At 31.6% G+C, this 12571-nt stretch overlaps 1 protein-coding gene across 1 annotated transcript; it reads left to right on the top strand.

The window, feature by feature from the left end:
• Positions 1-577: 577 nt before the first annotated feature.
• On the top strand, positions 578-892 carry LOC128237975 (uncharacterized). Its single transcript, XM_052953550.1, has one exon. It carries the CDS (start codon positions 578-580, stop codon positions 890-892), a length of 315 nt encoding a protein of 104 aa, XP_052809510.1.
• The last annotated feature ends 11679 nt before the right edge of the window (positions 893-12571 follow it).

Genomic DNA, 12571 nt, shown 5'->3' with positions numbered 1-12571 from the left:
CCTAAGTCCGGTGCTCTGGAAAGAGAGAGTTAATTGTAGTTGGCAGACAATTTGTGCTTGCGGTTATAAATGGGAGGACAGGGTTATTTGTTGGAAGATATAGCATGTTTATAGTTACGATATATGAGAAAGGACAGAGTAAATTGTAGCAGAAAATTTGTGCTTGCAATTATACATGAGAGTACAGGATCATTTGTAGGGAAAATATAGCATGTTTTTCTTTTATGAGGAAGGACAGGGTAAACTGCAAGTACCAGGCAGTGTGAATGCGGTTATTCTTGAAAGGACATAGTTAAGGATAGATGACAGGCATCAACTGCCTAGGATAATTTTGGAGTGACAGAATAAATTAAAAGCAACAAATATAAATTAGTATGTGGTTATGTCAGAAATGACAGAATAAAATGATGTTGAGTTTTTTTTTATATATTTGGTCTATATAAACGACTACCGTTCCTGACACCACTACTACGTTTAGCAGCAGAAAGTGCGTTGGAGTCCCGTGTCGAAGACATCCCGTTGAAGCTACTGGACAGAGATAACGAAGCCCCCGTCTAAGAAACCTCGCACCGATGACATGGATTTCCTCATGTTTACTTCACCGGGGAAAGACAAGTGTGACGACGAACTAAAAGACTATTTGCTGGAGAAATTCGTTGATGTGTCCCCTCTCACATGGTGGAAGGACAATGAGTACAAGTATCCTCGGATTGCCGTTGTCGCAAAACAGATCCTTTGCATCCCGGCAACATCTGTGCCATGGGAACGAGTGTTCTCAACGGCCGGTATTCTCGTTAGCAAGTTGAGAAACAGCCTGTCACCGTCTTTAGTAGACAACATCATTTTCCTGAACAAGAACATTGTCCCCGAGTTTGAAGTGCTGGACGAATAAGAACAATTATGGAATTTACAACGTAGTGCTAGTTATTCGAATGTGCTTTTTGCTATTATTTGAATACGTGTGTAATGTATTGAACTTCGTAATGAATTTCGTTCACTATTTTTATGTATGCTATTAATTTTCGTTCATTGTAATTCTGAATGTTGTTCATTACTGCAGTGCATACTTGTATAAAATGAAACAAATAAGACAGATTAAAAGCCTGAAACAACATTTGTTTTCTTTTTATATCATTTTTTGTTAAAATACGTAATGGAATTTTACTTTAAAGGTGAAAATGACCAATAATACGACCAACGCACAATATACGTCATTAACGATACATGTATACACAATCTTGTCTTCGCGAACACATATTCAATTTTTCCGAGTAAACGAGTACCCGAGTACTCGATCGAACGAACGGTCGAGTACTCGAGTATTAATTTTACTACTCGTTGCCATCCCTACTAGATATAGAGCGTCTGTTGCTCTATCTGAATGAACCCGGTAAATTGTTCTCGATATACTGTCTGTAGTTGTATCTAAAACGATAGAGTAAATTGTTGTTGGAAGACAAAGGATGTCTGTACTTATATATGTAAGAACAGCAGAAACTGATTTTGGCTGACATAGGATGTCTGTCTGTTGACATCTAGAAGGACAACGTGGACTGGTTTTGGCAGACAGAGGATGTCTGTGTTTATATTTAGGACAGAGTCAAGTGTTATTGGCAGACAAAGGATGACTGTGCTATTAGTTGATCTGGTATTGTTGACAGAAATAGAAAGTATCCTTTTAAACCTTGAAAGTATATTGTTAGTATAGCAGGTTTACTGTTGGTATAATTCACAAGAGAAAGTTTTCTTTTCAATGGATGACTGATAACATTTGAATGAACATACAACGATAAGAGGGGTGTGTGGCCGTATCTACCATTGCCATTCAACTCAAGCCACTAAAATTGGCCAAAAAGCAGCAAGTTCATTATACGTTCAAGGCATCACCAGGATGGTTACATGCCTCATAGAATGCCAGCAGCTGTCCATCAGTCGAAGTACACACCAGTCAGATGCTGTCAGAAGACACTGAGTCGTTATCACAGACTTCCAGCAATTTATCTGACTAAAGCAGGTAACTGGCTTCCAACTAAGCCAAGTTACCAATGCCGACCAAACACCTTTGACCTTCGTCATTCCAGCAACCACAACGTTACATGACATGGGTTCTAGGATGGTAACCATAGACAACGGGAAATGAGAAGAACCGATTTACCGTCATGTTGGCCTGTACAGCCCACGGTGGCAAGCTCCTCCTTACGTGATCTTCAGGAGGAAGACTATGCCTAGTGGCCAGCATGGATTCACGGCGTATCCAAGAAATAGGGTGGATGGAGCAGGCACTGCTATGACTGGATGAAAACAGTCCGGAAATGACGACCAGGAGCTGCCCTGCACCACTCCCTACTTGTATTAGATGCTTTCAGAGGACACAAAACCCCAGGCATGAAACAGCTAATGAAACATTCAAGAGCAACACCAGCTGTTATCCGGGCCGGATGATTTCAATATTGCAGCCCCTGGACGTCTCTATCAATAAACCGATAAAGGTTGCTCTTCGCACGAAATGGAACAATTGGATGGGTGGTGACAGGCACACCTATACGGAATCAGGATGAAGGAGGAAATCTGAACTGGAGGAGATCTGTGCATGGATCTTCGACGCATGGGAATAACAAGACCCGAAGATCATTGTCTACGCCTAGAAGTTTACCTATAAATTTATTATTATTTGTTTTATTACTAAGTTTCCTCAAGTTTATGCATTCTTTGATAAGATTTACCTTTTACGTTTTTTTCTTTATCTAGGATTGTTGGGATAAGAGTGAGGTTTGTGCACATAAACTGGTTTAAACCCCCAGTAAATTTATATTTTGCTAACCGTTCCAAGGCAGCACCTAACAATCCTTGATAAACATACCTAGTTTTATATATATATATATATATATATATATATATATATATATATATATATATATATATATATATATATATATATAGTTTGTATGCACTGTGCTGTTTGTGGAGTTTTGCGCTGTTCATCCATGTTTCTTGTTTATGATTTTTTTTTGTGTTCTATGTCTTTGGCGTTTACCCAGTGCCGTTAAACCGTTTATGTTTAAACTTTTTGCTACTGAGCTTGTTTCTATAGTTTTTCACATAAGTATTCAATAAATGGTGCATATAGAACGCCATGGAAAGGACGAAAGAAAATGGGAAGAATTTGTGACACCCAAGAAGAAGAGGACTGCATCAAGTCTTTGACAAAATAACGACAGAGCTAACCTGGGAAGATATTAAAAAATCGACAATGAGGCATTGGATATTTATGATTATATATTAAAGGACATACTATACAGTTGCTGACATGATCGGAAAGATGTAAAGGCAAAAGTGTAAAACATAATATTTAACAGTCAGTTAAGAGATTAAACATAAAAAGGAAGCAATAAATAACAGAAATTGATGCGTATAGCATTGTAGAAAACAAAAATAGCTAAATTCAATCAAACATATCAATACAAAACTTTTAAATAAATGTAAACATTTAACATGTCTGCCTGTAAAAATAGCCAAGATATCCATAGTTCAAAGACAGACTAGCTCAAAACAATTTCATACAGTCATATACCATGGCAACCAACAAAAAGGGGTAAAATAAACTATGGCACCTATTCAACATACACTCAACACATATTCCATGAGCTAAAACAAATTATAGTTGCAACTAAACTGAATACGATATATACCATTGCGGCCTACAAAAAGAGCCAAAAACAAACTAAAGAAACAACACAGAATGCTTCACAAATAAATTTAAACATATATCATCTGCACCAAAAAATATAGTAGCAAGTCAGAACAGATACAAAATATAATACATATATTATGGCAACCAGCAAAAATAAACAAAAAAACAAAGTATTAATGCACGACATACTGGTTAAAAAAATGCTTAATACACATGACATATCTATGAGATGGGGCAAGGCAAATTATTGCCAAAGGCTAAGGAACAATTCAATCCACAAACTGAAAAGTTCAAAATCAAAGAGAGTAAAACAATGATTTCCAAAAGCAGAGTTGTAAATAACTTAAATCATGTATATTAAGGCTACCTGTAAAAACACAACAATTATAGAAACAATAATGAACACAAAATCACTTTCTACACATACAAGGAGCATTCATTTAAAATTGCAAATTAATCTATAAAATACAAATAAACCTAATTATTTCCCAAAAAACATTGCATACTCTCAAATTACTCTCCGTGTGCAGGAATATACAATTACATGCCTTAAATCCACTATCAGAGAGAATTGCTAAAGACATGTTAAAGCATCATGTTAATATACTAGAATACCGCAGATTAAATGGCATCTCAAGTCCAAAGGAGATGACCTTTTAGGTACTTTTTGAGTTCTGGAAAGAGCAAGAAATAACAAGTTGTTAAGTCTGGCAAATAGGATGTGTCTTGGAGCAGTAACACATATACGCCCAAATGAAACCTAGAGTCTGAAGATGATGACCCTTTTGGTACATTTTGAGTTCTGGAAACAGTCAGACACAACATCGTTCCCAAACTGGCAAATAGGGTTTGCATGTGTGTAGCAGCGCAGAGAACATTTGTTCTTCAGATATAGGCTTCATGAAAAAATGTTTGTCATACTATTCAATCAAAGATATATGGGCAACACTTTCCCACAAACTGCTTTAGTTTGAAGATGAAACTGATCCTACAGATATTTCCACCCTTTCAGATAATATTGTGAAGTGTTCAGTAACACATCATTTTCTAGTAATACACTAACTTTCTTGATTGTTTAAGAGTTCACATACAAGGATTTGATGACTGAAGAGGCTGATTTTCAAGAGTGTAAGCCTACTAACCCCAACAAGAAACAAGGCTGCTTTTCAAGAGTGTAAGCCTACTCACCCCAGCAAGAAACAGAGGACTTTGGTAAACTGATACTTGCCATAACCAACACAAAGCGAATTATATATTGTATGGATTTGTAATTTTAATGTAAAGCTAGTTCTAATGTAACCATGAATTTGCGTTCGAATTTCACTTGGCATACCTTTGCAAAGTGTACATAGATGTACCAATGGCTATACAATCAACATCACTGTACAGAATGCAATGAATATGGTAGTGCTCGAATGAAAAAGAAATGAACCATTAAACACCCATGTTAACACATGGAATTCCTGCATAAAACAATTAAATGGTTTGTAAGTAAAGAAGCAAAATTAAATGAATGCTCTTTGTACCATCGCTAATATCAAGAGCCAAAACAAACTAAAGTTAGGATAGAACAGATCATTGGTGCCAATAAAAAGACCACAAAACAAAATATTATTTCAAAAACAATAGTTGCAAAATAACGTTATACATATAGTATGGCCATCAGCAAAAAAAGCCACAAACAAACTATGATTATCAATTTAATAGTTTAAAATACGTGTTTATATATCATGGCTACCAGCAAAACAAACCAAAATTGTTAAAACAGTGCAGTAAAAATAATACATATTGCATGGCAACCAACAGAAAAGAAGTCAAATAAATAAACATTTTGCACAACCCATCAAAAAGGACCTACAATTACAAACTTTACAGCTTAAAATAAATGTTCATCAACCTGGCTACCATAAAGAAATAATAAAAAAAAACGAATACAAAATCAAACAGTTCAAATATTACTTAAAACATAGATTATACAGAAAAAACAAACCTCATAAGAATATCATGGCTAAATAGCAAATAACAAACTATGGTTACAAATTTTAACTGTTTAAAAATCCATAACACATGCACCATAGCTATCAGCAAAAAAGCAACAAACAACCAATGTTTACAAAACTGAACTGCTTAAAAATCTCATAACACAAACACCATGACTATCAGTAAAAAGCAATAAACAAACAATGGATACAAAACAGTACATTTCAGTACCACATAATACATATACTATGACAGTCAGCCAAGAGCTTAAAACAAACTATGATTGCAAAACAGAATTGTTCAAACTCATGTACATGATTATCATATACAACTATACCATGTCTACCAGCAAAAATAAATATGGCACAACAGTACAGTTTAAAACATATTCAAAAATGAAACAATGGCTGACAACAAAGACAATGTTTAAACAAGAAAGAACAGTTAAAAACATATTTAAAAATGATACAATGGCTGACAAAAAAAACAATGTTAACAAAAAAGAACAGTTCAAATATACTAGTTTAAAATTAACTTAATACATCTATAATGGCTGACAACAAAGACAATGTTTACAAAATAAAACAGTCCAAAAATAACTAAATACATCTATAATGGCTGACAACAAAGACAATGTTTACAAAATAAAACAGTCCAAAAATAACTTAATACATGTATAATGCCTGACAACAAAGACAATGTTGACAAGAAAGACATGTTCAAAAAGAAACAGTTTAAAAATAACTTAAATCATATACAATGGCTGACAACAAAGACAAAGTTAACAAGATAGAACAGTTCAAAAATAACTTAATGCATCTACAATGGCTGACAACAAAGACAATGTTACAAAATATAACAGTTCAAAAATAACTTAAAACATATACAATGGCTGACACCAAAGACAATGTTAACAAAAAAGAACAGTTCACAAATAACTTAATACATATACAATGGCTGACAACAAAGACTATTTTAACAAGAAAGAACATTTTAGAAATAACTTAATGCATATACAATGGCTGACAACAAAGACAATGTAACAAGATAGAACAGTTCAAAAATAACTTAATACATATACAATGGCTGACAACAAAGACAATGTAACAAGATAGAACAGTTCAAAAATAACTTAATACATATACAATGGCTGACAACAAAGACAATGTAACAAGATAAAACAGTCCAAAAATAACTAAATACATCTATAATGGCTGACAACAAAGATAATGTTAACAAGAAAGAACAGTTTAAAAATAACTTAATACATATACAATGGCTGACAACAAAGACAATGTAACAAGATAGAACAGTTCAAAAATAACTTAATACATCTACAATGGCTGACAACAAAGACAATGTTAACAAGAAAGAACAGTTTAAAAACAACTTAATACATATACAATGGCTGACAACAAAGACAATGTAACAAGATAGAACAGTTCAAAAATAACTTAATACATATACAATGGCTGACAACAAAGACAATGTAACATGATAGAACAGTTCAAAAATAACTTAATACATAAACAATGGCTGACAACAAAGACAATGTAACAAGAAAGAACAGTTCAAAAATAACTTAATACATCTACAATGGCTGACAACAAAGACAATGTAACAAGATAGAACAGATAGAAAATAATGTAATACATATACAATGGCTGACAACAAAGACAATGTAACAAGATAGAACAGTTCAAAAATAACTTAATACATACACAATGGCTGACAACAAACACAATGTTAACAAAAAAGAACAGTTCACAAATAACATCATACATATATAATGACTGACAAAAAGGACAATGATAACAAGATAGATCAGTTCAAAAATAACTTAATAAAGTTAATACATATACAATGGCTGACAACAAAGACAAAGTTAACAAGATAGAACAGTTCAAAAATAACTTAATTCATCTACAATGGCTGACAACAAAAACTATGTTAACAAGAAAGAACAGTTTAAAAATAACTTAATACATATATGATGGCTGATAAAAAGGCAATGTTAACAAGAAAGAACAGTTCAAAAATAACTTAATACATCTACAATGGCTGACAACAAAGACAATGTAACAAGATAGAACAGTTCAAAAATAACTTAATTCATCTACAATGGCTGACAACAAAAACTATGTAACAAGATAGAAGAGAACTTAATACATATAAAATGGCTGACATTAAAGACAATGTTACAAGAAAGAACAGTTCAAAAATAACTTAATACATCTACAATGGCTGACAACAAAGACAATGTAACAAGATAGAAGAGATAGAAAATAATGTAATACATATACAATGGCTGACAACAGAGACAATGTAACAAGATAGAACAGTTCAAAAATAACTTAATACATATACAATGGCTGACAACAAACACAATGTTAACAAAAAAGAACAGTTCACAAATAACATCATACATATATAATGGCTGACAAAAAGGACAATGATAACAAGATAGATCAGTTCAAAAATAACTTAATAAAGTTAATACATATACAATGGCTGACAACAAAGACAAAGTTAACAAGATAGAACAGTTCAAAAATAACTTAATTCATCTACAATGGCTGACAACAAAAACTGTGTTAACAAGAAAGAACAGTTTAAAAATAACTTAATACATATATGATGGCTGACAAAAAAGGCAATGTTAACAAGAAAGAACAGTTTAAAAATAACTTAATACATCTACAATGGCTGACAACAAAAACAATGTAACAAGATAGAACAGTTCAAAAATAACTTAATTCATCTACAATGGCTGAAAAAAACTATGTTAACAAGAAAGAACAGTTTAAAAATAACTTAATACATCTACAATGGCTGAAAACAAAAACAATGTAACAAGATAGAACAGTTCAAAAATAACTTAATTCATCTACAATGGCTGACAACAAAGACAATGTTAACAAGAAAGAACAGTTTAAAAATAACTTAATACATCTACAATGGCTGAAAACAAAAACAATGTAACAAGATAGAACAGTTCAAAAATAACTTAATTCATCTACAATGGCTGACAACAAAGGCAATATAACAAGATAGAACAGTTAAAAAATAACTTAATTCATATATGATGGCTGACAAAAAAGACAATGTTAACAAGAAAGAACAGTTAAAAAATAACTTAATACATCTACAATGGCTGACAACAAAGACAATGTAACAAGATAAAACAGTTTAAAAATAACTTAATACAAATACAATGACTGACAACAAAGACAAATTTAACAAAATATAACAGTTCGAAAATAACTTAATAAATATATAATGACTGACAAAAACGACAATGTTTACAAAGAAGAACAGTTCAAAATAACTTAATACATAAACAATGGCTGACAACAAAGACAATGTAACAAGAAAGAACAGTTCAAAAATAACTTAATACAAACACTTGATGGCTGACATCAAAGACAATGTAAACAAGAAAGAACAGTTAAAAGATATCTTAATACAAACACTTGATGGCTGACATCAAAGACAATGCAAACAAGAAAGAACAGTTAAAAGATATCTTAATACAAACACTTGATGGCTTACATCAAAGACAATGTAAACAAGAAAGAACAGTTAAAAGATATCTTAATACAAACACTTGATGGCTGACATCAAAGACAATGTTAACAAGAAAGAAAATTTCAAACACCATTTAAAACATACGACAATGTAAGATTTTGAAATAACAGTTCGAAAATAACTTAATACATTTACAATGGCTGGCAAAAAGACAATGTTAACAGGGAACAGTTTATAAAAAACTTCATATATATAAACAATGGCTGATAACAAAGACAATGTAACCAGGAAGAATAGTTAAAAAATAGCTTAACATCTACAATGGCTGACAACAAAGATAGTGTTAACAAGAAAAAGAAATTCAAAAAATACTTTCAGTAAATAGATGATGGCTACCATAAAAAACATTCCTACCAGTTAAGATTACTTACTACATATCATGGCTGCGAGGATGATTACAATAGAACAATTCAAACATCAGTTAATACACATCATAGTAGAAAGAAAGAGAGCCAAAAACTAACTATTATTAAAATGATACAATTCTAAAACTGCTTTTTGCAGATCATGGTTTTGAGAAAGAGAGGTTAAAAGAACTGTAGTAATAATGGTAGAATTCAAACATCAATTAATACAAATCATGGTTGTGAGAAAAAGAGCGAAAAAATAAAACTATGTTTATAATAGAACAATTCAAACATCACTTAATATGTGTCATGGTTTGGAAAAAAGTACAGCAAAAAAAACACTATTGCTATAATAGAACAATTCAAACATCACTTAATATATGTCATGGTTTGGAAAAAAGGACAGCAAAAAAAACACTATTGCTATAATAGAACAATTCAAACATCACTTAATATATGTCATGGTTTGGAAAAAAGGACAGCAAAAAAAACACTATTGCTATAATTGAACAATTCAAACATCACTTAAGGTAATACATGTCATGGTTTGAAGAAAAAAACAGCAAAAAAACAAGCAAACTATGGATTGAACAATTCAAAGATCACTTAATAGATAATACATGTCATGTATACAAGAAAATGAGAGCCAAAAACAAATTATGATCAAAAGAACATAGCTAACTAATCATAATCTAATTAGCAAGAGTTTTGACACAGGGTATTTCAAGTTTGAATTGATCCAAAGGTCATAATAGCTCCCAGAAAAGACACTAAACAAAATATTATAACAAAAAATAATAACTTGATACAGATACCATGGCTTCCAACAATGAGAAAAAATATGGTTTTAATTAAAGAAAAGTGTAGAAATGACTTAATACATCTATTGTGGGGCAAAAACAAAATGTGGTTATAAATTGAACAGAACAGCTAAAAATACCTGCAATGCTTGCAACAGTAATTTTAATAATAACACAATACAAACCCTATGGCTATAGCAAAAGAGCTGGTAACAATGTTCCTTAGCAATCCAGAACAGTTCAAAAATCACATATGTACTCCATGGCTACCACAGAAAATAATTTGGTTACAAACAAGATCAATTAAAATATCACATCACTTTACACATACATCATAGAGGTAAAAACAAAATGTTTATCAGAAAGTACTTTTCAAAGTTACTGTTTTCAACTATCTTGGTTTTATGCAAAAGCAGGCATAAAACACAATGGTTGCAAGACAGAATCAACAACAATATATACACTGTTGCTACCAGAAAAAACAGCCTAAATCAAACTATGGTTACTTCAAAAACAATCAAAATCCACTTAATGTATATGGCTGTTAGAAACAGATGATAAAACAAATAGTTGATTGATTTAACAGTTCTACAATGACTCAATACATATATATCATGGCAAAAGGAGCAAAAAAACATAGGCAACAAAACAGAACAGTTAAAAACCACTTTATACATACACCATAGATATCAGAGCATAAACAAGCAAAATTAAATTCATGAAAGGACAGATCGAATACCACTTAATACATAAACATGGCTAACAGCAAAACATATGAAAGTTAGGAAAAAAACAGTTAACGAAATATGTTAATACTTACACAATGGCTGCCAGTAAAAGAGCCAAATCAAATCATTTGGTTAGAAAACAGAACAGTTTAAAAATAAGTTCATTCAAACATATATGGCTACTAACAAAGAGGGGACAAAAACCCAACAACTAACATTAAAACAGAACAGTTCAACCATAACAAAATACAAATACCATTAATAAAGCAAATATCGATTAAATAATAGAACAATTCCAATGACTTAAAATAAATCTGGGTCATCAGCAATGAGGAAAACTCTGATTTAACTATGGCTAAGATGCAGGGTATTTTAAAACAAAACACCTTAATACATATATCAGAAATTTGGCAGAAAAAACAACAACAGAAAAGAACAAACTATTGTTACAAGAAAGTACACTTAAAAGTGAAAAACAATGATTACAATGAGACAGAATAGTTTAATAATTCAAACAAAAAAGTCATATATCATGGTGAACAGTGAAGACCTCGCAAACAAATCTGCTATTAAAAAAAGGTTACATTTTTTTTTTTCCTTTTTAAGTCACTTAATAAAACAATGGAAACTACAGGGTATATTTGAAACTACATTACATATGTATATAATACAAATATAAGATGGCTACATAAATATCAAAAGAAAAAAATCAAAATTGACAGTACTGTTTAAAATCATGTACTTGTTTATTTAACACAAAGTATGCAATAATTATATGTGTTACCTTGTTGGAACAACATCAACAAAAAGCATTAAAATAATAACCTCAGACCGATAATGTCCATAAAAAGAAGAAAAACATCAATTTAAGATGGTTATGTCATTGATTTAATGAAGGTTCTTTCTTGAAAGAAGTTAGTCAAACAGTGCATTTTTTAATTCTTCTTCACTTGTCTTATTTTTAATGAAGCTCTTGAATAAGTGCAGGTAATTCTTTGAATGGTGTTCTTGACAACTTGTAGGTTCTTTCTTGAATCAATTTCTTGACAACTACTTGAAGGTTCATCCTTGAATGATGTTCTTGACTTTGTGTAGGTCTTTTCTGGATTAAATCAATTAATTAGATCCTCTCTTTTAAAAGGTTATCATCTACTTGTAAAGCATCTTTAAAAAAAAATGTAATAATACTTTCCAGTTCTCCAAGCAAAAATCTGCTTGAATGATTATGCAATGTTTTTCAATGAAGAACAAATAATTTAACAAGAAATAGATAAACACTCACATTTTGGCATCATATATGACATCATATATTCTTTATTTAAAGATTTAAGAGATGAATTAAAAGCATCACTTTTCCAGTAAAGTATCAAAAGTGGTAAGGTAAAAGCAGGCACATCTATCCTAATTTCAAAGTGTGTTTCTCCTACTATTTTTACT

The sequence above is a fragment of the Mya arenaria genome, chromosome 6 (genome assembly GCF_026914265.1).
Source record: "Mya arenaria isolate MELC-2E11 chromosome 6, ASM2691426v1".
NCBI classification, from domain to species: domain Eukaryota; kingdom Metazoa; phylum Mollusca; class Bivalvia; order Myida; family Myidae; genus Mya; species Mya arenaria.
The sequence above is the reverse complement of the archived record's forward strand: the minus strand, read 5'-3'. Positions and strand labels throughout refer to the sequence as shown.